Raw genomic sequence first — 27892 nt, forward strand, 5'->3', positions numbered from 1 at the left:
AAAGGAAAGTTGGAGGGTTGTTCATCCGAAAGCTAATGGAAGGACCTCCATAAAATCTTGGCTAGCAGGGGCACGATGGGAATTCCAGATATTATTGACATCACTGTCTATATTGCAGCCACATATTTATTTATCTGCGATCACATAATCTCACCTCACAGAAAGAGGCAGTTCGGCCCATCGTGCCTCTGTTGGCTCTTTGAAAGAGCTACTTAATTAGTCCCATGATCCTGTCCTTTCCCCATGAACCCTGCAAACTAATCCCCTTCCAGTATTTATCCAACTCCCTTTGCTGAATCTGCTTCCACCAGCCTTTCAGACAGTGCATTCCGGATCACAACACCTCATTGTGTAAAGATTTATCTTTCTCATTTCCCCTCTGGCTTTTATGTCAATCACCTTAAATCTGTGTCCTCTGGTTAACAATCCCTTTGTCAGTGGAAACAGTTTCCCTTTATTTATTTGAGGTAAACCAGTCATGATCTTGTCCAAATTCATTTAAAAGAAAGGTCCTGAACAGTCCCATTGTTCTGCCCATGGAACAATTTACATAAAAGCTTACATTCAATAAAATTAACCCAGTGACAGCAATGAGCAATTGTCTGCTTAAAACAAGTCTGATTCCAGATTGGGTAATGCTCATTCACGTGTTTAAAGTGGGTTTCCAGAACGGTCTTGAGCTAAGTTGGATTCTAGTCCTGGAGATACTGAATGTCCCTGGGGCAATTTTGCAAAATGACTGTTGGCTCAGGAATCGGAGGAAGATTCACAGATCCACATTGAATGGTCGCAAATTCAGGAGATGAAAATCACTTGTGTCTTTCATCAGCATACTATCTTTAAAAAATAAATACGGATAAATATTTACTATTTCAGAGTTCTGTCTTGCCTTTCTTTCAAATTGAAGCATTTTAGAGGGTCAATTTGGAACTGAGTAATTGGCACCTGTAACCAAATTAAACTGAGCCTAAATATTAATTATATACCCCTTAAAATCTGACAGAGAAAGATTCACGAGGATGATACCAGAACTGAGTTACAGGATAGATTGAACGGGCTGGGGATATTTTCTCTGGGAAAGAGAAGGTTGAAGACTGACCTGATAGTGATTTTAATGGGTGTGATGGGGTTGACATCATCAAGTCATGACTGATCACAGGATATAAATTCCAAACTGACAGTTCCAGTTGTCACAGAAAATGCTGTCGGCCACACACTCCTTTCTCCCTATTGATTTTAAGACTAATTAATCCCACTATTCGCCCCCAGTTCTCATCCCCTGAAGGTGCTGATTATCCTCCCCAATATGTTAGCCACACTGGGTTCCGTATGAATAATGGCGGGTATAACTCCCACAATCCCTCACGCTCGGGAAACTGCTCTATCCGCCGCGCAGGCGTCTCGGGATGCGCATGTCCAAGGGAGATGGAAACTGCGCATGTGTGGAAGTTTCACCCCCCCCCCAATTCGGCTGAGATGTTGACCAATGGGAAACTTGGAGGACCGGAAGGACTCTGGTCCTCCAGCCAGAGTGCGGCCTTTCTTGAGAATGAAGATTGAGTCAAAGACTAAAACGTCCTCCTGTCTCCAACATCTGTGAGTAAAACACTTTCATTTCTCCCCCCTTTCCATTTCTTTTCTCATTCTGACCTCAATTGGTGACTTGCAGCAACTGAAGGGAAAGGAAGTGAATCCAGGGAGGGTGCAGACTCTGCAAAGCTTGGCCCAGGTCTCTCTCTAAGACATTGACATCCTTTGCTCACTCAGCTTGACACATTTATTTGTCTGGCTAAAAGGGTGGTCTCTTTCCTGATGTTCACAATTAAAAGGCTGCTTTCCGAGGAGGTGGCTGACAGTAAATTAATATCAGACAGAGAAATATCCAGTATTGTTATATTATGCAGATTAGATATATTATTTATGGTTTTGTAATAAAGTACATTTATTATTTCTAGTTGTGTAACATTGTATTGTCGCTACATTTTATATTTCCAGACACAGAGTCATTGAGTCACAGAAGCAATCCATTCTGTAACTGACAGGAGAAATGTTTGTGATTTTGTGAAACCTGTTTTTGATGTATCAGCTATTTAAAGTCGAATTTATCATGTCTATTCAAATATTGGTCATGCCAGTGATGCCGCTATCTTAAGAAGGAATAATAAATTCAGAGTGTTGTGGATGTTCAGTCACTGAGTTTGTTCAAGACAGAGAATAGAGGAATTTTGGATATTTTAGGAATGAACGGACTTGGGGTGAGCGCAGGGATGTGAAGATCAGCCGTTATCTGATGAAGTGACAGAATAGTCTTGAGGGGCTGAATGGCCTCCTGCTGTTCCAGTTTCTCATGTTCTAATGTTATAAGAATTATCAGGAGTAAACAATGGCGACAGAAGGAGCGGGGGAAGTGAGGGTGCATGGGGAGGATTACAGTCAAGATGGGGGAACAACTGAATCAAATATAAAATGGTCTGTTCTGAATTTTTGTCCTGTACTGACAGTGATGACTTTTGAAAACACCTTTTACAGGATGTTCAAAGAGGACGATTTACAGACAGAAATCTCAAACCAAATGTCAAGATATGGCATTCACTCAATTCATCAGGATCTGAATCTCAAGGGTGAATTTTTGTCTCTTTTGTCGGCTTCAAGATATTTAAAATTTCAGTGTGACTGGAAAAGCACTGAGACGCACACACCTGAGTGGGAGTGTTCCAGTGCACTGACTGTGGAAAGAGCTTTAACCAGTTATCCAGTCTGAAAAAATCACAACGTTCCCAGCAGGGAGAGATTGCACCTTTGTTCGCTGTAAAGTCGAGGCTTCAATTGATCGTTCAACGTGGAGATAAACAAGGGCACCCACGCCATGGGGAAACCGTGGACATGTGGGGACTGTGGGAAGGGATTTTGTACCCCATCTGCACTGGAAACTCATCGACGTGGTCACACCGGAGAGAGGCCGTTCACTTGCTCTGTTTGTGGGAAGGGATTCACTCAGTTATCTCACCTGCAGACTCATCAGCGAGTTCACACTGGAGAGAAGCCGTTCACCTGCTCAGAGTGTGGAAAGGGATTCACTAATTCATCCAACCTGTTGGTGCACCAGCGGGTTCACACTAGGGAAAGGTCATTCATCTGCTCTGAATGTGGGAAGGGATTCAGTGATTCATCCACCCTGCTAACACACCAGCGAGTTCACACTGGGGAGAGACCATTCACCTGTCCAGAGTGTAGGAAGAGATTCACTCAGTTATCCAATCTGCGGAAGCACCGACAGGTTCACACTGGGGAGAGGCCATTCACCTGCTCCGAGTGTGGAAAGGGATTCATTCAGTTATCCAACCTGCTAACACACAAGAGAATTCACACTGGAGAGAGGCCATTCTGTTGCTCTGGGTGTGAGAAGGGATTCACTGATCTATCCAACCTGCTGGCACATCAGCGAGTTCACACCGGGGAGAGGCCGTTCATCTGTTCTGAGTGTGGGAAGGGATTCACTCACTTGTCAAGTCTGCTAAGACACCAGCGAGTTCACAAGCGATGACAGGTTGGATTCTGCTGTTATTGCTGGTGTTAATCACATCCAGGACTGAACCATGTTCATTCTGACACTTGGTGAAGTGGGAGGGTCACAGGGTTTCTTTCTGCTGGACTGGCCGGTCTCACAACTTTGCTTCCAGTGGGCTGATGCTCTTTGAGCCGAGGAGAGCACATTTCCCTGAAATGATCCACAAAAGCTGATGAAGGACATTTATTTTATCCTGGATAATAAATAGTGTTTTTCCTAACACTACAGGTAGATCTAAAATAAATATGTTCATAAGAAATGGGACTTTGAATTAATGATTCCTTTGAGCATATGTCTAGAAGTTTTACAGAATCAAGAGGAGGAGGGGGGGGTTTAAACTAAAATAGTCAAGGGGTGGGAACCTATGTCAGGATTAAGAGCAGGGGGAATCAGAAACACAAGAAAAATACAGCAAAGAGAATAAAAAAGCAGAGAAACCAAGGGCCTGTATCAGATAACGACATTGTAATAAATAGTAGGGACCGGTCAAGGAATGTTAAAAGGACTATCTTTTTTTTCCCATAAATTTAGGATACCCAATTATTTTTTTCAATTAAAGGGGAATTTAGCGTGGTTAATCCACCTAACCTGCACATCTTTGGGTTGTGGGGGTGAAACCCACGCAGGCAAAGGAGAATGTGCAAACTCCACACGAACGCTGACCCAGGGCTGGGAGCGAACCCGGGTCCTCAGCGCCGTGAGGCAGCAGGGCTAACCACTGTGCCACCCAAGGTTTTGTACTTGAATGCTCAGAGCATTTGAAATAAAATGGATGCATTCGTTGTGCAGACGGATGTCAAGGGGTCTCACACAGCAGATTGCTAAATCAAAGGGCATAGGATTACGGGTAGTGTCTTGAGATGGATAGAAAGCTGGTTCGCTGGCAGGAAGCAAAAAGTTGGAATGAATGTTTTTTTCCGATTGGCAGGCAGTGACTAGTGAAGTGCCACAGGTACTGTGCTGGAACCCCAACTGTTCACATTATATATTAATGATTTGGACAAGGGAAATAAGTTTGCAGATGATGCAAAGTTGGGAGAAGATGATCTGTGAGGAGGATGCAGAGATTATTCAGCAGGATTTAGACAGGCTGAGTGAGTGGGCATATGAATGGTAGTTTCAGTATAACCTGGATAAATGTTAGGTTAGCCACTTTGGTAGAAAAATAGGAAGGCAGATTATTATTTCAATGGGTGTTAATTGAAAGAGGTGGAGACTCAGTGAGACTTTGGTGTCCTCATGCATCAGTCGCTGAGAGTAAACGTGCAGGTATAGGGCGGGGGGGGGGGGGGGGAAAGAGGCAGCACCCAAAACACAGGGGAAATATATAATACAACAGGGTGCAGGGCCCACGAGCACCACCCCCAAAAGAAGGTCAAGTTCTCCTGGTGAGGCCTCACCACCCTCACAGCGCTGGGACTATCCACTCCCCCACAGGTGACAACTGGGGGGGGGGGGTTCTCAAGCCATGAAGTTACCATGCTGGGCACGCACGGTGACACAGTGGTTAGCACTGCTGCCTCACAGCTCCAGGGACCCGGGTCCAATTCCTGCCTCGGGTGACTAGTCTGTGTGGAGTTTTCACTTTCTCCCCGTGTCTGCGTGGGTTTCCTTTGGGTGCTCCGGTTTCCTCCACAGTCCAAAGATGTGCAGGTTAGGTGAATTAGCCATACTAAATTGCCCCTTAGTGTCCAAAGGGTTAGGTGGGTTTACTGGGTTATGGGGATAGGGTGGAGGTGTGGGCTTAAGCAGGGTGCTCTTTCCAAGGGCCGGTGCAGACTTGATGGACCAAATGGCCTCCTTCTGCACTGTAAATTCTGTGGTCTAATGATGCACTAACATAGACCACACCAGCAAGATGTAGAGCACAAATGTACAGCCTAACCGCACTGTGTCTAGAACGAGTTAAAGATGCAAAATGTTTGTTTCTGTTACCATGGTGAATCCTGTGTTATGTTTTTGTTATTATTCTTACTCCTGTGTGGTTTTTTTCTCTCTGGGCAGATACAATTGCGCAGTCGGAGTGTGTGGATGATAAGTCTGTCTGTCATAAAATGAAAATCTTTCAATAAAAATAGTTTTGTTTTAAAGTGAGTGCCTAAAAGCTTGGCAGATGGAAGACGATGTAGGAAAATGTAAAGTTATGCATTTTGGTAGGAGAACTAAAGGGGCTGAGCATTATTTAAATGGAGGAAGACGGCAGAACACTGCAGCACAGAGGGATTTGGGGGTCCTCCTGCATAAATCACAAGGTTGGCATGCAAGTTCAGCAGGTAATTGCCAAGATACATTGAATGTTGGCATTTATTTCAAAGGGAATGGAATATAAAAATAGGGATGTTCTACTAAAACTATACAAGGCAGTAGTTAGACCACACCATAAATACTGCGAGCAGTTTTGGTACCTTTATCTAAGGAAAGATATACTATCATTGGAGGCAGCCCAGAGAATGCTCACAAGGTCGATCCAGGGTTTGAAGGGATTTTCTGATGAGGAGAGGTTGGGCCTGTACTAATTGGAGTTTAGAAGGATGAGAGGCGACCGTATTGAGACAGGATTCTCAGGGGGCTCGACACGATAGATACTGAGAGGATGTTTCCTCTTGTGGGAGAGCCTAGGACCAGAGAGCATCATCTCAGAGTAAGAGATTGTTGTGTTCTTTGTTTTTGTCCTTCAGGATGGTGAAGGTTGTAGTGTTAACAAAGAACAGCAAGCAGCGTTTAACAAAGCTAATTTATTACACTACACTGAATTAGATTCGAACATATTACTAAGGAATTAGACAAGTCAAGATGACACTACACTTCTACAACACTAAATTATTCTATCAGTTAAACTATCTCACACCTACTCTGTCTGGTTCCCTTCCACTCTCTCCCAGAAGTCAAGGAGGCCAGTGATATTTATATGGTTGCTCTATGGCACCATCTAGTGAGTAGAGTAGTAACATTACATTAACCCTTTATGTGCTTTATAAAATCCACATATTGTGATAGCCCCCTTTCTTTGAAAAATTTGATTCTTGCATTCAAAGTTACATACAGGCAGTGTAATGGCAATGTACAGTAATGAACATCAGTAAAAGTTATACGAGTTAAATCAGTGTTTTATAGTTCATAAATTGAGACGATCAGGTTTCTTCCTTCATCTCGTTGATGTTCTCAATCCAACTGTCATTGAGTCAGAATTTTTCTTCTTTTGATTCATATTTGCATCAGTAAGTTGAGCATCAGATGATGAAGTACTGAGTTTTAACCAATGTCCAGGAAACCTACTGTTGGAAAACAATTGTTGAGGTTGAATTGGAGTTGGAGGTTGCTTCACCTTCAACAATGCACGACGATTTCTCCTGAATATCGAACCTTCAGATGTTTTTGCAAGATAGGAATGTGGAGCTGCCTGACTTAAAACACGATCCACCTGTTGGATCTTGTACACGTCCACAATCTCCTGGAATTAGCGGAATCAGCTGTTTGGCTGATTTGTTGTAATACAAGCTTTGAGTTTGCTGTTGCTGTCTCATCTTGTTTACAATTGATTTATCATCAAGATTTGGTACAGTTAGGTTGGCAATGTTGTATGTAGCAGTCTGTTCATAAGAGGTTGCGCTGACGAAAGACCTGTCGATAAAGGAGCAGCTCTATAACTTAATAAAGCTAGCACAAAATCTAGTCTCGCCTCGTATGCTTTCTTCAACAATTTCTTCACGCTACCTACACCTTTCTCAGCATTCCCATTGGACCGGGTCCATTCCCAACTGTCGAAACAAGGTCCATTGTCCCTTTCGACGATCAATGTTATCCCGTGTCTAGAAAAAACATCTTTAAGTTGACTTGATGACTGATTTTGAACTTGAGTTTGTAAGTTTAATCACTTCTGGATAATTTGAGTAGTAGTCAATAATGACGAGGTAATCTTTGCCTTGAAAGTAGAAAACATCTATTCCCACTTTAGAACATTGAATTGTACAATATTCATCATTGGGAATTTATCTTTTTGTTAAGCAGACTAGTTTCTTTGACAAATGTCACAATCAGAAACATAATTTTAAATGTCTGAATTTATACCAGGGCAATATACGGATTGCCTCGCGCGTCATTTACATTCCTCAATACCCTGGTGTCCTTCATGGATCTGGGTAAGAATCTGTCTTCTCAACTTTGTAGGAATGACTATTCTATCCAGTTTGAGGAAAACTCAATTTACCACAGAAAGGCCATTTTTAACATTTCTGAAGCAAGAACGGCTTGCATTTGGCCATCCATCAGTCATGTGATGAATCATTCACTGCAAAACTTCATCCTTTGCAGTTTCTTCTTTAATTAATCTTAATTTGCAATCAGAAACATGTAGTGTGTCAACTAGCATGTCAGCTTGAGCATCTATCACCTGCACAAGATCTGGAATCTTATCTTCATTTCAGTAGCACGTGATAATGTATCTGCACGGATCAGAACTTTTCCTGGAGTATATACTAGACAAAAATCATATCTTCTTGGTCTCATTAGGATGCTCTGTAATCTGGGCGAATATCATTAAGACTCTTGTGAATTATTTACACACGCGGCCTATGATCAGTCTCAATCACAAATGTAGGTAGACCATAAACACAGGGAAATATTTCAACACCCGTCACCAGACCCAAGACATTCTTCCTCAATCTGTGCGCAGCATTGTTCGGTGGGCATCATGGCTCGAGAAGCATATGCTACCGGTCTCCACAGATCATTTTGAAGTCTTCTGTAGAAGAACAGCTCCCATCCTGACTTGACTCGCGTCCGTCGAGATCTTTGTCTACTTTGTCGGATCGTAAAATGTGCGAAGTGGGGCTGAGGTCAGTGCGGGTTTGAGGTTGGACTTTTCCGTTTCATGTTGTGAAGTCCAAGAAAAAGAAAAATATTTCTTGATCAATTGTCGACGAGCTGTTGTTCTAGACGAATGGTTCGGAACAAATTTGCCAAGAAAGTTGACAACTCCAAGCATTCTCAAGACTGCTTTTTTATCTGTCGTAACAGGCATTTTGTGTATAGCTTTAACTTTAGCACTGTCCGGTTGTACACCATCCTTAGATATGGGATCTCCCAAAAACCCAGTTTGGAAATCCCAAATTGACACTTAGATTTGAGCTTCAATCCATACAAATCAATGCTTCTTAGCATTTGTAGTAATCTGGAATTGTGCTCTTCTGGTGTTGCAGACCAGATAATAATATCATCGACGTACACCCGTACCCCACCAATACCTTCTGTAATGGTTTCTGTTGCTCTATGGAAATATTCTGATGCAGAGATGATTCCAAAGGGCATGCGATTGACACAATATCTTCTGTACAGCGTATTAAAAGTACAGAGCTTTCTGCTGGACTTATCAAATTGTAGTTGCCAAAATCCTTTCGAGGCATCTAACTTTTAAAAAACTTTTCACGTGTAATCTCTTCGCACTTAGGAATTGGATAGTGCTCTCGCCTGATATTCCAGTTCAGATCCTTTGGGTCTATACATCTTCGTAGATCTCTATTAGGTCTTCATACCCTTACCATGGAACTAACCCAACCAGTAGGTTCGATTATATGATGTTCAGTTTCTGCATACGGTCAAGTCCCTGCTTGTGACGTTCTTTGAGAGGGGCTGGTACTCTTCTCGGAGGATGTATTACTAGTGTAGCATTTTCTTTAAGCTGTATTTTATAGGTAAACGGTAACATACACAAACCAGTGAACACATTTGGAAACGTAGCTAGGATGTCCTGTATGTTATCTTGCTGTGAACTAACAGATCGATTGGCGCTGTGAATCTTTTTCACAAGATTTGGCGTTGTTAATAATAATAATAATCGCTTATTGTCACAAGTAGGCTTCAATGAAGTTACTGTGAAAAGCCCCTAGTTGCCACATTCCGGCGCCTGTTCGGGGAGGCTGGTACGGGAATTGAACCCGCGCTGCTGGGTCTTGTTCTGGATTACAAGCCAGCTGTTCAGCCCACTGTGCTAAACCAGCCCCTAGCATCAACACCTTGTAGAGATGATTTATTGGCATCAACTATTTCAAATCGCACTGGCAGGTGGATATCATTGTTACTTACTGTTAGACAACACAACCCTCTTGTGCTGATGATGTTGCCACTGTAGTCCCTCAATTGACATTTAGTAGCTTCAATTGGAGGAAAGAGGTGTGATACAGTGATCAAATTTGCATGAGCTCCAGTATCCAAATTGAAAAATATTTTGGACCCCTTTACTTTCAATGATGTGTTCCAATCTTTCTTAATATGAACAGATGATATCTGCTTTATGTTATTTTTCAGCATTATCAATCTTGTTGACTGCATCAACAAAGAATGTGTCTTCTAAATCGTATTGTTGTGCTTCAACATCAAAATGAGAACATTTTGCTTTGTTTTGCATACTTTGAATTTTCATGGCCTTGTTAAAAAAGTTTTTTGTATTAATTGGAGGCTTTTTTGTACTTGAACGGCACTGTGAGGCGTAATGATAAAGTTTGCCAATGGCTGGGCATTTTATTCCTTGGTGGGCGTGGCCACAGCGAGCACACATCACCAAGCTGCTTATGTCATTTGTAAAATGGCTGCCAGCTGCAGCGCGTCATTTTTTAAACTGCGCCACAGCTGTAATGGCGTCAGCAACGTTGTCTTCTTTTGCGCCTTTTTCCCGGGACTGTATATCTGCAGACTGACTCGTGGCAAGCTCACTCACTTGGCACAAACATATTGCATCTTCTAACGATACATTGTGCTGCCTCAGCAAATGCTCGCAACGTTTTTCAATTTTAATACCAAACACGATTTGGTTACTGAGGAGGGAATCAGTCTGCGCTCTTAAACGGAGACTCCATAGGAACCATCGCCACCTCCACAATATCCATCGCCACCTCCACAATATCCCTCAATGAACATCACTAAAAACATTTGCTCATTATCACATTGCTGTGTGTGGGATCTTGCTGTGTTTAAATTGGATGCTGTGTTTCCTACATTACAACAGTGACTGCACTTCAAAAGTACTTCATTGGCTGTAAAGCACTTTGGGACGTTCTGTGGGTGTGGAAGGCGCTAGAGTAATGCATGTTTTTAAATTGAAGATTTGTTATCTGATCTCATTATCTGGAAATTAATTGATTTCAGCCACCCCCAACTTACCATTTAATAAATTCACTTTGGTTCAGACAAGACTTTAACCAATTAAGACAAAGGCAGAATTCTCTGGATAGTAAATTTTAAAATAAGTTTATTAAATGAAAAAGGTTTTCTGAACAACTTTAAGACATTGACTTTTATAACTTCATGTGGGTGATCAGTCTGTAGAAGCGTAACCCTCTCTGGCTCCTTCTTTGACAGTAATTCTTGTGGAATTCAGCCTCGGGAGTCTGGCTCCTTCTTTGACAGTAATTTCCTTGGAACTCGGCCTCGGGAGTCTTCAGTACTTGGCCAGCAAGAAAAACGTTCGGAACCTCTACTTTTATCCCCAAAGTGACCATTATCTCACGTCAGAGTTGGGCCTGTTGTAACAGGATAATTTGGTCACATTTGGGACACATACAGCAACCGACCTACACCACAAACCTTGGCCCGAACCCAAACCTCCTCAGGATTTCAAACAAATACCTCCACCCTACCCAGTCAAAGGCCTTCTCTTAGTCCATTGGCACAGTCACCTCTGGCACTCACCCCCTCCACTTCCTCGCCCCAACAGGGTCATAATTATGTTTAACAACCTCCTACTATTGCAGGAGGGAGCTGCCTCCCCTTCACAAACCCAGTCTGATCCTTGGAGACCACCTCCGGCACACACCCCTCCAACCTTCTCACCAATACCTTTGCCAGGATTTTCACATCAGTATGCAGCAGCGAGATGGGTCTATAGGACCCGCTGTCCAATGTATTCTTCCCCCTTTTCAAGATTAGTGAAAACGACGCCTGCGTCAACATAGCCGGATATCCCCCCCCCCCCTTCTCCGTCGGGAACTGCTTATAAAATTCCACCGGAAAGCCATCCAGCCTCGCCGTCTTACCTGACTGCATCGTGCCAATGCACTCCATCACCTCCTTTAGTCCTACAGCTCATCCAGTGCCTGCCTCTTCCCCTCCGCCAACTCCGGGAAGTCCAGCCCATCTAAAAACTGACTGGAACACCTCATTTATACTCTCCGGATCCGACACCATGTTCCCCCCACTCCAGCTTCACCTGAAGAATTTCCCTCACCGCTGTCAGTCATCACAGTTGGTGGGCCAGCGTGCGACTCACCTTCTCCCCCTACTCACACTGCACCCCCACTCCCTCTGCAGCTGACCGACCGCCCTTCCCATTGTCAACCGATCAAACTGCCCTTGTAACCTCCTCCTTTCCGCCAACAACCCCATCGTGGGGGCCACAGAATACCTCCTATCCACCTCAACTATCTGGTCCAACAGTCACCAATGCTCCTCCCTCCCATCTTATCCTTATGGGCCTTGGACAAAATAATTTCCTCCCGGACGGTGGCCTTCAAGGCCTCCAAAAGCGTGGCTGCCAATACCTCCCCAACCTCTGCGCCTGTCCCGAACAAACTCACATCTCGATAGTCGGGGTGTGGTCCGAAATCACTATTCCCGCATATTCCTCACCTCCCACTCCCATCAGCACCGCCTGCACACTGGGAGCACTGTCAACATTTGTGATCTCCATTTAGAAAAAGGAAGTCGAGGCAGCGGAGAAGGTGCAACAAAGATTCATAACAATAATACCAGAACTGAGAGCATTTCACCCTCAGGAAAGGCTGGAGCTGCTTTTCTCTAGAAAAGAGAAGATTGAAGGGTGACCTGATGGAAGTCTTTAAGATGATGAAGGGGTTCAATAATCCAATAGGCATTTGATGAGAAACCTCTTTACCCAGTGAGAGTGAGAATGTGGAACTCACTCCCACAGCGAGTGGTTGAGGTGAACAGAATTTTTAAAAATTCAGTCATGGGATGTGGGCATCACTGGCTGGGCCAACATTTATTGCCCTGGAACTTGGGCCATTTCACAAGGCCCAAGTAGACAAGGACGGCAGATTTCCAGCCCTAAAGGTGAACCACACGAGTTTATGCGACAATCAACAATGGTCTAACCTTTAGACTTTTAATTCCAGATTTTTATTTAATTGAAATTTCACCATCTACCTCATGGGATTTGAACCGGACTCCCAGAACATTACACAGGGCCTCTGGAATACTAGGGACGATACCACTACGCCACTGCCTCTCCTGAATACGTTGAAGGGGAAGCGAGATATATACATGAGGGAGAAAGGAATAGAAGGATATGCTGATGGGGGAGATGAAGAGAGCTGGGTGTAGGCTCATGTGGGGCATAAATACAGAGAGACCAATTGAGCCAACTGGCCTGGCCCTGTGTTGTAGACTCAATGGAACAGAGACAAATGTGTTTCTTTTCATTCTACCCGAGGAGGTAGGACTATTTACTCTGCAGGATAAAAGTCCTGTCAGCCCACTGGAAGCAAAGTCGTGAGACCGGCCAGTCCAGCAGAAAGAAACCCTTCGACCCTCCCACTTCACCAAGTGTCAGAATGAACATGGTTCAGTCCTGGATGTGATTAACGGCAGCAAAAACAGCAGAATCCAACCCCTGTCATCACTTGTGAACTCGCTGGTGTCTCAGCAGGTGCAATATTTTTACAGACTGTGCAACTGGTTAAAGCTCTTTCCACAGTCACTGCTCTGGAACACTCTCACTCGGGTGTGTGTCTCTTTCTCGGTGCTTTTCCAGTCACACGGATGGTTAAAATCTTCTGAAGCCAACGTGATCTTTGAGATTTCTGTCTGTAATTCCTCCTCTTCTAATATCCTGTAAAAACAATTTACAAAAGACATCACTGTCAGTACAGGATAGAAACTCAGAACAGATAATTCTAGTTTCTATAGTACACTTTTCCTCTCTCATTCCCCTAAAGCTGTAAATCCCTGTCCCACGCACTCTCCCTCCATTCTCACTCTGCTGTATCTACTATTCACCCTCCCAATTCTCCTGAAGGTGCTGATTCAGGCTGATTGACAGATCCATGCTCACTGCTTCCTGTCCTGGATGTAGACATTAGGACAAATAGGGAAGGGATTCACTCACTTATCCAACCTGCAGTTGGCCATTGGGCCCATCGAGCCTGCTCAACCATACAATGAGACCATTTACCGATCTACCTCAGTACCATTCCCCCACACTACACCCATCTCACTTGATATCTTCAATATTGAGAAACCGATCATTCACTGACTTGAAAATACTTGATGACTGAGGCCCCACAATCCTCTAGGGTAGAGAATTCTAAAGCTTCACCACATCGGGTTTTGTAAGGGCCACGAAGAATCCAGCACGAGTTTTAAGGATACAAAGTAATAACATTTATTTACTATAACATATATACATAACAGTAGCAGTAACTTCCCTTGCTACATACTCCTTCCTCCTGGTTCCTGAACTGGCCAGCTTATTTATACTAGGAGTTTCTCCGCCCTCCTCATTGGGGAAGCTCATACTCCCACAGGATTGTGGGATAGTCATTAGTCCCCAGCCAATGGTAAGTAGGCAGGTTATAACATCCCTCCCCCCCCCCCAAAGTCCAAGGAATCCACCTAAGACCCTGGCGAAGGAAGGCGTCGGACTCGTTTGGATGCAGGCTGGCGCCATTTGCACGCGGCGCTGGATCAGGCGGCGTGTAACGAGACGGAGACTGGCGCTTCTGTGATGAACGGCGCGGTTGGACATCCACGGCCCGTGGACCCGAGGATTCCCCCTCTGATGCATCCTGTGTCTCCATCTCGGAGTCAGAGTCTGCTGCCTCCGTCATGTCAGCGTCGCTATCTCCATTCGGTCCCGTAACGACCTGCGTAGGCTTCGAGTGAGGCACCAGTGGAAGATTGTGAGGACTACCTTCGATTGTCTCTGGTCTCTGCGGCTGTTGAAATGAGCTCCGGGGGCGGGGAATCTTTTGAGGGGATGGTCTTCTGGACCGGACGTGGTCTACATGTTTTCGCTGGAGACGACCCTGGGCTTGCACTTGGTAAGATATAGGGCCCGTTTGGCGAAAGATTACACCAGGAACCCATTGGGCACCACCAGCAAAATTCCAAACGAATACTGGGTCACCGGGCGCAAACTGCCGAATCGGACGATGCCGAGAAAATCCCTGTCCCTGCCGTTCTTGTGTGCGGCGTACTTTTGCGCCAATGTCCGGGAAAACCATACTAAGGCGGGTGCGAAGTCTCCGGCCCATTAGGAGTTCTGCGGGAGCTACCCCAGTCACTGCATGGGGGGTGGTCCTGTACGTAAACAAAAAGCGAGCCAGTCTCGTGTCCATTGATCCGGAAGACTGCTTCTTTAGACCTCTTTTGAATGTCTGCACTGCGCGCCTTGCCAACCCATTTGAAGCCGGGTAGTACGGGGCAGTGCGGGTAAGGCAGATACCGTTCATCTTTGTGAACCTAGCAAACTCCTCACTCGTGAATGGAGTGCCATTATCCGTGACCAGCACCTCGGGGAGGCCATGCGTACTAAACGATAAACACATCTTTTCAATTGTTGCGCAGGACGTTGTCCCCTGCATCTTATGCACCTCTAGCCATTTGGACTGGGCGTCAATTAGTAGAAGGAACATGGATCCTTGAAAAGGGCCTGCGAAATTTGCATGCAAGCGTGCCCAAGGCCGCCCTGGCCATTCCCAGTGATGTAAAGACGCGGCCGGCGGAAGCTTCTGATGCTCCTGGCAAATGGAGCAGTTTTGGGCCACCTTCTCAATGTCGGTGTCAAGGCCTGGCCACCAGACATAACTCCGGGCCAACATTTTCATCTTGGTCACACCTGGATGCCCATTGTGCAAGTCTGATAGTATCAGCTCCTGGCCTTTTTCCGGGACAATCACACGCGTCCCCCACAAGAGGATGCCGTCTTCCACGCTGAATTCTGACAGCTTGGAGGAAAATGCCCGCAACTCGCCTGGGAGCTGTCTATGCTGCCCACCATACAGGACTGTGTGTCGAACCTTTGACAGGACTGGCTCCGTCTGGGTCCACTCACGGATCTGTGATGCCGTGACAGGCAAGGTGTCCATAAAATTTAGGGTTGCAACCACCTCACCGGTCGTGGGGGTCGACATGGGGCCGGTTGATAAAGGCAATCGGCTCAGTGCGTCGGCATTTGCTATCTGCGTTCCTGGTTGTGCTCCAGAGAATACTCGTATGCAGCAAGCAACAAAGCCCAGCGCTGGATCCGTGCAGAAGCAATGGGCGGTGTTGGCTTATCCTCTCTGAAAAGTCCCAGCAGGGGCTTATGATCAGTCACGATAGTGAAATGGCGGCCGTACACCTACTGGTGGAAGCGTTTCACCGCAAAAACCACTGCCAGGCCCTCCTTCTCTATCTGCGCGTACTTTTTCTCCGCTGCAGTCAATGTGCGGGAGGCGAAAGCTATCGGTCGCTTGGCCCTGTTCTCCATCTTGTGGGACAGGACGGCCCCAATACCAGACGGGGATGCATCACATGTGACGAGCAAAGGCTTTCCAGGATCATAGTGGGTTAGTAACCCAGACGACGACAATTGTTGCTTTACCCGCCGGAAAGCGGTTTCTTGCGGCTGACCCCAAACCCAGGTGTGATTTTTCTTCAGCAGAAGGTGCAAAGGGGCCAGCGTAGTTGCCAGATTGGGGAGGAACTTCCCGTAATAGTTTACGAGACCGAGAAAAGAACGAAGATGCGAAGTGTCAGTCGGGGTGGGGGCATATTGAATTGCACGCACCTTCTCTGCGACGGGGTGCAGACCTTCGCGGTCCACCCGATAACCTAGGTAGACTACTTCCTTTGCCTGAAATACGCACTTTGTGCGACGTAAACGGACTCCAGCCTCCGAAAGGCGTCTAAGGGCAGCCTCCAGATTTTCCAAATGTTTTTGCTCCGACGTCCCTGTAATCAAAACGTCATCTAGGTAGACAGCCACACGTGGTAAACCTCTCAAAATGCCCTCCATAACACGTTGAAAAATTGCGCAGACAGAGGATACTCCAAAGGGCAACCGTGTATATTCATACAGGCCCCGGTGTGTATTAATCGTTACATATGGTTGGGAGGCAGGGTCCAGCTCCAACTGCAGGTAGGCGTGACTCATATCTAATTTTGTGAACGAGAGTCCACCTGCAAGTTTCACGTGGAGATCCTCTATGCGAGGCATTGGATATCGGTCGAGTTGGGAAACTGTATTCACTGTAAGTTTATAGTCGCCACACAAGCGAACTGTGGCATCTGGCTTCATTACAGGTACAATTGGTGCTGCCCAGTCAGCAAAACGGACGGGCCTGATAATACCCAAACTCTCCAAACGAGTGAGCTCCCCTTCTACCTTCTCGAGCAAGGCGTAAGGCACTGGGCGCGCACGGAAATAGTGCGGCGTGGCTCCTGGTTCAACTTGGATACGGGCTACGGCCCCTTTTATTTTCCCCAAACCAGGCTGGAATACATCTGGGTATCGTCCTAGCACCTCAGTCAACCCTTCAGAAACTGTTTGGAGGATGTGCTGCCATTGCAACCGCAAATGGCGCAACCAGTCCTGACCCAACAGGCTGGGCCCATGGCCGTGCACCACGATAAGTGGGAAACGCCCCTCCTGGCGTCCATAGACAACAGGGGTCATTGTAGTTCCTGCAATGTCCAGTGGTTCCCCCGTGTAGGTGGCCAACCTGGCCTGTGAGTCGGTTAATGTAAGGGTCTGTATACCCTGCTTGATGCGGTCGAATGTCCTCTGGGCGATCACTGAGACCGCTGCGCCAGTATCCAACTCCATCTCAAGCGGGTGGCCATTGACCCGTACTGTCACCTTAATGGGGGCCACACGGGGAGCAGCCACACAATGCAGCTGCAGGCAGTCGTCCTCCGTCTCCACGTCCTCAGGAGTAGTCGCCGCAGGTTCATCCACATGGAAGGTACGGCCTCTGGGCTGGTCCCAGTTACGGCCCCTGGGCTGGTCCCAGTTTCGGTCGGAACGACGGCGCCTCTGGCATCCCCAGGACCGCCGTCCGCAACGGGGTCGGCGCCTACAAGTCTGACATGGACATGACTCCTCATCCATTGGCTCTGGAGAAGGCTCCCTTCGGGGAGGAATGTCCGATGGCCATTGGCGTCAGTCTGGACGTTGCCTCGCCCAAGGTACCGCAGGAGTGCGGGGGGACATTTTTGGACGGAAAGGGTTGCGCCCCAAGGCATGCACTTCCATTACCTGTAGCTCCTGTACTCCTCGCTCTGCGCTCTCTCGGGACAAGACTATTTGAATGGCCTGTTGAAAAGTCAATGTTGGCTCCGCTAACAACCTTCTCTGGGTGGCTGCATTGTTAATACCGCAAACCAAACGGTCGCGTAACATTTCTGACAAGGTCTCACCATAGTCACAGTACTCCGCAATCCTGCGTAGCCTGGATAGAAAATCGGCAAGGGATTCTCCAGGGGTCCTCTCAGCGGCATTAAACCGGTAACGCTGCACTATCGTGGACGGGGTTGGGTTAAAGTGTTGCCCCACTATATTCACAAGTTCATCAAACGTTTTGGTGTCCGGCGCAGCTGGGTATGTAAGGCTCCTAATCACCCCAAACGTACGCGGGCCGCAGGCGGTGAGCAATATGGCCACCTGGCGCTCTCCACCAGAATTTATTGGTGAGGATCTTCCCAGACGTCCGCGGGTCGACTTCCTGTTCCCGCCTAAAAAACTAATTTAAAAAAAAAAAAAGAAAAATTCTCAGCTCCTGCTGAGAATTCCGCAATGCTCCCGCTGAAACTGACTCACCAGCTGTTCTCCCGCCGAAATCGACTGGCCTGCCCCTGCAAAGACGAGTGCTTTTAAAGGTTGACTTACCTCCCAGCAACCTCCTTCCGCAATGCTCCCGCTGAAACTGACTCACCAGCTGTTCTCCCGCCGAAATCGACTGGCCTGCCCCTGCAAAGACAAGTGCTTTTAAAGGTTGACTTACCTCCCAGCAACCTCCTTCCGCAATGTATTGTCACTCTTTTGACTCTGTGATGCTGCACCGACTTTTCGTGAGGCTAATATCTCTTTGATTCTGAAGGTGGGCAAGGACCCAGAGAAGTGGGTCTCTCATCACCCAATCTCTCTTTTGAACGTTGACTTGAAACCGCTATCTAAAGTTTTGGCGAGAAGGCTGCAGGACATCCTTCCGACAATTGTGCGGGAGGACCAGACTGGGTTTATAAGGGGAAGATTTTCCAGTAACGGTTCGAATGTTGTTGAAGCTTGATGAAGTAAAATGGGAGGAGCCCTGTGTACAGTATAAATGACAGGGACTGAATGGCCTGGTTCTGTGCTGTACATTCTGCGTGAAGAACTTGCATCACACAAGATTCCCCATAAAATACTTTTTCTGAAGATTTGGCATTTGTGTTTTTAAACTTAGGTCGAGACAAAATGTTGTGGCATATAAACCATGCAGAAGTTCAGGGTGGCAATCTTGATCTTGAAACAGCACACGCTTGGCGGCATGGTGGCGCAGTGGTTAGCAGTCCTGCCTCATGGTGTTGAGGTCCCGGGTTCGATCCTGGCTCCAGGTCACTGTCCGTGTGGAGTTTGCACATTCTCCCCGTGTCTGTGTGGGTCTCATCAAAAAGATGTGCAGGGTAACTGGGTTGGCCACAATAAATTGCCCGTTAATTGGGAAAAAAAGAATTGGGTACTCTAAGTTTTTGTGAAAAATCACAGACCATCCGCAGTGGTGCTCCAGAATGGTTTATGGTCGTTGAATTTTGAGCTTCAGAGAGGGACTAGACAGGGCTGCCCTCTGTCCCCCTGGTGGTTTACATTGGTCATTGAACCCTTGCCGGGAGCTATTAGATCGGAGTCTCTGATATCGGGACTGGGGGGTGGGGTGAGGCAGCACAAGATCACATCTGTGTGCAGATGACGGGCTGCTGTTTGTGTCGATCCCCAGTGTTTCAGTCCCGGCCATTATTGGAGTAGTGGATAGATTTAGTGACTTCTCTGGTTATATGATCAATTTTACATGGGCAGCGCTGTGGTTAGCACTGCTGCCTCATGGTGCTGAGGACCTGGGTTCGATCCCGGCTCAGGTTCACTGTCCGGAATGGAGTTTGCACATTCTCCCTGTGTCTGTGTGGGTCTCACCCGCATAACCCAAAGATTGCAGGGTCGGTGAATTGGCCACGCTAAATTGCCCCTTAATTAGTGGGGCAGGGTAAGCCCCCTCCTCTTGTTAACTTCCCCTTCAGATGGCACCCCCCTTGGGATTTAAATATCTGGGAATGTCAATGACCGCCCCCCCCCCCTCTTTCAGACAGCTATATGCAGCCAACGTTCCACAGCTGATGGTGGCTATTAGGTGGGACCTTGCCCAGTGGTCGGCTCTTCCAATTTCATGTAAAATGAAATGTGTTGCCCAGACTGTTGTACCCTCTGCAGATGCTGCCTAAACTGCTGTCAACCAGTCATTAAGGAAATTGATGGAATGATTAGTACATTTATCTGGAATTTTAAAAAGCCTAGCCTCAAGTTTGTGCAGCTCCAATTACCAGGAGCTAAAGGAGGTTTGGGTCTCCTGAATATCAGGTTATATCAATTGGCCTCTCATCTAAGTTCGTAAGGGGTTGGGTTAGGATAGACACAAGATCCATCTGGCTCGATATAGAAGCAGACCAGTCAGGTTTCCCTCTACAGGTCTTGTTGTTTTCTGGTGACATTAAGACAGGTTCTGCTAAGTGTGATAATCCTGTTATTATTAATACTCTCAGGAGCGTGGAGGTTGGTCCGCCAATTTGAAGGGAAATCTAAGTTGACTTCCACTGTCTCTCCTGTCCAGGGCAGTCCAGACATCTCACCCGGTCCCATTGACCATGGATTTGATACCTGGATAGAGGCATTTTGAGGCTGGGAGACATGTTCATCCTTTGGGCATACTTTGCCAACAGTTTGACATCCCTAGACTGTCCTTTTTAAGTACTTACAGCTTAGAGACGTTATCTGTAACAAGACATCTTTGCCTCTTGATTCCTCAATTTCCCCAGTGAAAAGAACCCTGAATTCTGTGGAGCCTAAACAATTGATGAGCCAGTTCTATGATTCCATATCCTGAATTTCAATGCTGAGATCCTCGTAGTCATGGGACTTAGCAGTCAATATTGATGTGGAGATCCAGGGCAACATATAGGACTATGGCTGATGAAATTTTGAACAGCAATAATAGGAAGGAGACCCAGTTGAAGATACTACACAGCCTTCATTTGACACCCAGTCTTAGACACATGTTTGATCCTAATACATCCCCTTTCCCTACTGAGTAGTACTGCACTCCTGTATGCTTTACCCAATGCCTTTGTCTGTGTATTTACATTGTGTATTTATCTATGCCCTATGTTTTATTTCCATGTATGGAATGATCTGTCTGGATTGTACGCAGCATAATACTTTTCACTGTACCTCGGTACACATGACAATAAATAAATCCAATCCCTGTGAGCCTAAAGTGCCTGGTAGTCGTGGGTGACTATATACATCGTCTATGGAGCTGCATCAAGATTCAATCCTATTGGTCAAATGTAGTCAGGGAATTGGAGAGAATTTTTGATTGAGCCTGATCCTGTATTCCTGATCCTGGGTCTCCCAGATGGGGAAATCACTGATTCGAATGAAAAAAGGTGATATAATACCCTGATCTTTGCTCCTGGATTAGCCACAACTTTCCCTCCATCCAAAACTGGCATGGGCTGGTTATGGAATGCATCCCGATGGAATTTTCAAAGTCTGTACTCCATTCTAAGTCTTATGTTTTCTGGAAGGTATGGGACCCCTATCTCAAATGCATCGGCTCCAATTCGCCTGACTTGCTTCTCCTGGGCTTTCCATGAGCGAATTCAATTTAACTTATTCATTTGAATATGATCATATTGTTAGTATGTTTTGCAATGCTCTGATTGTGCAACTGGCAGTTATCCTCCTGTTTTAACATGATCTTACCCTCTTTCCTCAGTCACTGGTTGTGATCCAATGGCCACGCTGCGCTGGCAGAACATCTCACCGTGGTGCAGCATGGCTGATGAAACCCAGGAGACCCCGCTCCCAGGATCTACCTGGCTCGCCATGCCTCGCGAGATTCAACGCGTTCTCGCAAGACATTGTGATGTAAAATCCCAGCCATTGTTAGCAAGATCACTTTTTGGCAAATCTGCATATTAGAGCAAGGAATTAGCCCCACTCTAATGTGCATGTTGCCGAGGTACTGGAGGCTCTGGGATTCATTCCCTTCACCTCAGAGACCTTGGGCGAGCACCGTTCAGCACTAAAACGGGGACCAGATGGAGCAGCACTTATGGGGGTCGCCCAGGGGATCCAAGGCCCCCAAATGCATGCCTTTTGGACAGGTGGTACCCTGGCACTGCTGGTGCCACCTGGGTACCAGCCTGGCACTGCCAAGGTGCCTGTATGGCACTGCCAGTGGGAATGGGCACTGCCAAGGTGCCAAACTGGCATTTTCTGCATGCGCATGATCAGGCATGAGGTGCCCGGTGTGGGTCTTGAAAGAGTTACGAGGGGAGGGGATTGTTTCGGAGATCGAGGCACTCTTTAAAAATGATGTCCCGATCTCTCACTGCAAGGGGGAGATCCAGCCAGCCGAGCTCCCCAGTTTACAAAATGTGGCTATGTGTGGCCTTGGTCGCGTGTTCCCATTCAGGTCCCTTATACAACGCGAGTTGCGTTGAATAGCCATGTGTTTCTCGGAACTGAGTGGCAGGAAATGCACAGCTAAACAAGCTAGGGGACTTTGTTCCCTCTTCGGAGAATCGAGCCCACGATATTAACAAGTTATCTGGTTGTTCAATTGATCCGGCATTTCATCTGGAGGTTTTGGTCCCTCAAATATCCTGTTCATAATTAATTCTGCAACATGTTGTTGTATTTGTGCTGGCAATATTTCTTGTTCTGCTCTGTACTCATTTTCTACCAATTTTTCTGTTACTCTGTTGTGTTTATCGTTAAAAAATAGTTTTAAAAACTATAATAAACAGATTTTTAAAAATCTGTCCAATTTATCTGTGAAAATATTCAATGACCTTCCCGGCCTTAACTGGTCCCGATGGATGTGAATTCCAGAGACGAACAGCTCTCTCAGGGAAGTGACGAATGGAAATATATAACGTAGCTACACTACAGTATTACAAGACTAGAAATGAAAACAAATGTACTTCATTACAGAACCAGAAATAATATATCTGATGTGTACCATAGAAACAGACATTTCTCCGTCCGATATTAATTTACTGTCCCCTTAAATGTCAGCCATCTCCTGGGGAAACCACCCTTTAATTGTGAACAGTCGGAAAGAGACCATCCTTTTCGCCAGACAAATAATTGTGTCAAGCTGAGAGAGCAAAATATGTCAATGTGTTTAAGAGAGAGAGAGAGAGAGACCTGGGCCAAGCTTTCCAGAGTCTGCACCCTCCCTGGATTCACTTCTTTCCCTTCAGTTGCTGCAAGTGACCAATTGAAGGTCAGAATGAGAAAAGAATTGGAAAGGGGGGGAAAAGAAAGTGTTTTACTCACAGATTTTGGAGACGGGAGGACGTTTTAGTTAGTGTGAAGCTCAATCCTCATTCACACAAAGCCCGCTCTGATTGGCTGGAGGAGCAGAGTCTTTCCGGTCCCAACTCTTCCTATTGGTCAACCCTCAGCAGGAAGGTGGGAGGGGGTGAATTCTGGCTGGCACATGGACACCTTCCCCTCTCCCTTGGACATGTGCAGTCCCGGTAGAGAGAGCGAATCACCGAGCGCCTTTTCGCTCTGGCGGAGCCGTCAGCCGGTTTCCTGGAAACCTTGTCTCGGGGAGGTACAGGGGGAGGGGAATAACTGGTGAGGCGGGGCTCCTGTGTTGGCACCGAGTCTGCGCACTGGAACCATGAGACGTCACAATGACTCAGAGTACACAATGTCCCATTGGGGGCAATATCACTGGTTGCAGAAAATAAATACTGCGGATTGGTCAACAGCTCAGCACGCCTGGAGGTCAAATGCCCTCCCACCCCACGTGAGTCGAGGTCCACCCCTTTATTGTCGCCATGAGGGGGATTGACCAATGGAAACTCACGGAAGACCGGAAGGGCTCTGGTCATCCAGCCAATCAGAATCTGGGATTTGTCAATGGCTATACAGCTTCTTCCTGCCCAGGAAAGCTGTTACTCTTCTGCCTCTGAATGAAGATTGACTCCCAACAGGCTGAAACGTCCTCTTGTCTCCAATATTTGTGAGTAAAACACATTCTTTTCTCCCCATTGCATTTATGCTCTTTTTCTGGCTTTCAGTTGTTCACTTGTTTAAATCCCCAGGCCCATATGAGATGTATCCAAGGCTGCTGTGGTAGTCAAGGGAGGAGATTGCAGAGGTTCTGACAATTTTCACATTTTCTCTGGCCCAGGAAGAAACCTTTCCCCTTGGTAGACCCGTCAGTAACAAGGTGAAGGGCAGGGTGGTGGGAATCTGGAATTCAGTGACTGAAAGTGTGGCAGAGGCGGGAAACCTCACAACATTGAAGTAGCATTGAGGTGTGCACTGGATAAGCCAAAGCATGCAAGGTTACGGACCAAGTGCTGGGAAATGGGATGATCGTAAATAGGTGCTTGATGGCTAGTATAGAAATGAAGGGCCGAAGGGCCTCGTGCTGTACTGTAAAACTCTGATTCCATGAGGACGGGGATATGTCTGGTGTTGTTATCCAGATTGAAATGAAAATGAAAATCGCTTATTGTCACAAGTAGGCTTCAAATGAAGTTACTGTGAAAAGCCCCTAGTCGCCACATTCCGGCGCCTGTTCGGGGAGGCTGTAGATTAGATATATTATTGATGGTTCTGTCATAAAGTACATTAATTATTTTACTCTTGTAACATAGTACAGTAGCTATGTTATATATTTCCAGTCAGATTTATAACGGAAGGGAAGATGCCAAACCAAATCAAATCGATGCCAAATCGGCAAGCAATTCTGTCAGTCTCGAGTGTGTCCCATTCTGTAAGCCAGCAGAGCCCATCCAGTTTCATGTAGAAATTATTCATCATTTCTGCTGATTACTCTCATCGGCAGCAAATTCAAGATAATGATCAATCACAACCCCCTGTATCTTAACCAACTGAAACAATCCTATACATTAAACGCATCTTTAGCCCACTAATATAGACATATATCTGACTAGCAGCCTGCATGAAGATTTTCAGTCTCTGCGTCCAGGACAGGAAGCAGTGAGCTTGGATCTGTCAATCAGCTTGAATCAGGAGAATATTAGATACAGCAGAGTGAGAATGGAGGGAGAGTGTGTGAGATGGAGAATTACAACTTTTGGGGAATGAGAGAGGAAAGAATGTTCGATAGAAACTAGAATTGTCTATTCTGAATTTCTATCCTGTACTGACAGTGATGTCTTCTGTAAACTTCTTTTCCAGAATATTACAAAGTGAGGATTTAGAGAAAGAAATCTCTAACCAAATGTCATGTCAAGATCTGACAGAATCACTCGATTCATCAGGACCTGAATATCATCAACCTTTCAATCTAGGAGGAGACGTGTTTGTTCTGTTGGCTTCAACAAATGTGAAACATCAGTGTGACTGGAAAAGCCCCGAGACACACACGCCCGAGTGACAGTGTTCCAGAGCACTGACTGTGGAAAGAGCTTTAACCAGTTACACAGCCTGAAAAAACATCACACTATTCGCAGTGGGGAGAAACTGTACACGTGTTCTGTGTGTGGACAAGGCTTCAACTGATTGTCCAACCTGGAAAGACCCGAGGAGACCCAAAACATGGAGAAACCTTGGAAATGTGGGGACTGTGGGAAGGGATTTAACTGCCCATCCAAGCTGGAATATCATCGACACAGTCACACTGGGGAGAGGCCCTTCACCTGCTCTTTGTGTGGGAAGGGATTCACTCAGTTATCCAACCTGCTGAGACACAATCTCACTCATACCAACGAGAGACCTTTTAAATGTTCTGACTGTGGGAATAGCTTCAAAAGCTCTCAGGAACTGATGTTCCACCAGCGAGTTCACAGCGGGGAGAGACCATTCACCTGCATTCAGTGTAGAAAGAGATTCACTCAATTATCCAGTCTGCAGAAACACCAGCGAATTCACACTGGGGAGAGGCCATTCACCTGCTCTCAGTGTGGGAAGAGATTCACTCAGTTATCCCACCTGCAGACACACCAGCAAATGCACACTGGGGAGAAGCCATTCATCTGCTCTGACTGTGGGAAGGGATTTAATCGGTTTTCCAGTCTGGAGACACACCAGCGAGTTCACACTGGGGAGAAGCCGTACACCTGCTCTCAGTGTGGGAAGGAATTCACTCAGTTATCCAGCCTGCAGACACACCAGCAAATACATACTGGGGAGAGGCCGTTCACCTGCTCTCAGTGTGGGAAGGGATTCCCTCGGTTATCCCACCTGCAGACACACCAGCGAGTTCACACTGGGGAGAGACCGTTCACTTGCTCACAGTGTGGGAAAGGATTCACTCAGTTATCCCACCTGCAGACGCACCAGCGAGTTCACACGGGGGAGAGGGCATTCACCTGCTCTCAGTGTGGAAAGAGATTCATTCACTCATCCAAACTGCAGTCACACCAAAGAGTTCACACGTTGGAGAAGCTGTTCACCTGCGCTCAGTGTGGGAAGGGATTCTCTGAGTTAACCAGCCTGCAGACACATCAGCGAATTCATACTGAGGAGAGGTCATTCACTTGCTCAGTGTGTGAGAAGGGATTCACTCGGTCAACACACCTGCTGAGACACCAGCGAGTCCACGAATGACGGTACGGGTTGGATTCTGCTGTTATTGCTGCTGTTAATCAGGGCAGCATGGTGGTGCAGTGGTTAGCACTGCTGCCTCACGGCGCTAAGGTCCCAAGTTCGATTCCACCTCTGGGTCACTGTTCATGTGCAGTTTGCACATTCTCCCCATGTCTGCATGGGTTTTGCCCCCACAACCCAAAGATGTGCAGGGCAGGGTAGGGGCTAAATTGCCCCTTAATTGGAAAAAATGAATTGGGTAGTCTAAAATTTAAAAAACAAATTGCTGATGTTAATCACTTCCAGGATGAACCATGTTCATTCTGACAAGTTGGCGAAATGGGAGGGTCAGAATCTCTGCGGGACGGCCGGTCTCAAGATGCTCTTTGAGCCTGAGAGACCAGATTGCCACTGAAATGATCCACAAAAGCTGATGAAGGATATTTATTTTATCCTGGAGAGTAAATAGTGTTTTTCCTACACATACAGGAAGATCAAAACTAAATACAGAATGCAGCAGGGTGACAATCTGCTAAACACCCACAAAGCATGATGGGAAAAGTAGCCAATCTTGCACAGGGACTGTGAACACAGTTGCAGTTTAATGAACCAGCCTGTTGAGTTAGCAGGGTGTGATAAGATATACTCAACATGAAACTGCTGCAGCTGCAGAGACTGCTCAGCAAGGACAGATAAGAAGAACATGGACAGCACTTGTGCCCTGTTGTTTTCAGCTGGTAATGTACAAACTGATGACCCTAGACACGGGTGTATGTGACTAAGAACATTCACGATACTGGGAGAAACGGGATAAAAGCGGGGATGCTCAGAGCCACCACAGCAAAGATCTACAGGACCAACCATCACGCAGGGAAACATTGGGTCCTGGGCTCAGAAAAGAAGACAATCTATCAAAGGGAGACTGACCACCTCACCTTGCAATGAGTAGTATTTGGGCCCAAGCCACGAGTTTTGCGATTCATTGTAACAAGTAATCAGTACTTTAACAAGTGAGATAAAGAACAGTTCATGTTGACCTTTTGTTTTCAACATTAATTTAAAAAAAAATAATTTAGAGTACCCAATTCATTTTTTCCAATTAAGGGGCAATTTAGCATGGCCAATCCACCTAACCTGCACATCCTTTGGGGCGAAACCCACGCAGACACGGGGAGAATGTGCAAACTCCACACGGACAGTGACCCAGAGCCGGGATCGAACCTGGGACGTCTGCGCCATGAGGCATCAGGGCTAACTCTGCGCCACCGTGTTGCCCCCTGTTTTAAACATTAATAAAGAATGAGTTGTACTTAATATCTTGTGTCAGTGTTTCTTTGTCGCCACGTCAGTTGATATCGTCGTCTGAGGGTCAACATTTGGCGTCCCTGGGTGGGCATGGTTAAGTGATCACCTTAATGTCACACTGTGTCCAAATTAAAATTATGGCTGGTAATAATCCAGATTGGGAAAGAGTACTCCCAAGATTACCGAAAGAA

At 46.3% G+C, this 27892-nt stretch overlaps 1 protein-coding gene across 2 annotated transcripts; it reads left to right on the forward strand.

The window, feature by feature from the left end:
• The first annotated feature begins 1529 nt into the window (after positions 1-1529).
• Positions 1530-27710, forward strand: LOC140421758 (uncharacterized). Of its 2 annotated transcripts, none has more exons than XM_072506617.1 (2): positions 1530-1596; positions 25047-27710. In XM_072506617.1, the coding sequence occupies exon 2, from the start codon at positions 25407-25409 to the stop codon at positions 26415-26417; it is 1011 nt and encodes a 336-aa protein (XP_072362718.1). In that variant the 5' UTR covers positions 1530-1596; positions 25047-25406; the 3' UTR covers positions 26418-27710. The 2 variants fall into 2 exon arrangements, with proteins under 2 accessions (XP_072362718.1, XP_072362716.1); XM_072506615.1 differs by lacking the exon at positions 1530-1596 and adding an exon at positions 23619-23856.
• The last annotated feature ends 182 nt before the right edge of the window (positions 27711-27892 follow it).

The sequence above is a fragment of the Scyliorhinus torazame genome, chromosome 5, assembly GCF_047496885.1.
Source record: "Scyliorhinus torazame isolate Kashiwa2021f chromosome 5, sScyTor2.1, whole genome shotgun sequence".
Classification (NCBI taxonomy): domain Eukaryota; kingdom Metazoa; phylum Chordata; class Chondrichthyes; order Carcharhiniformes; family Scyliorhinidae; genus Scyliorhinus; species Scyliorhinus torazame.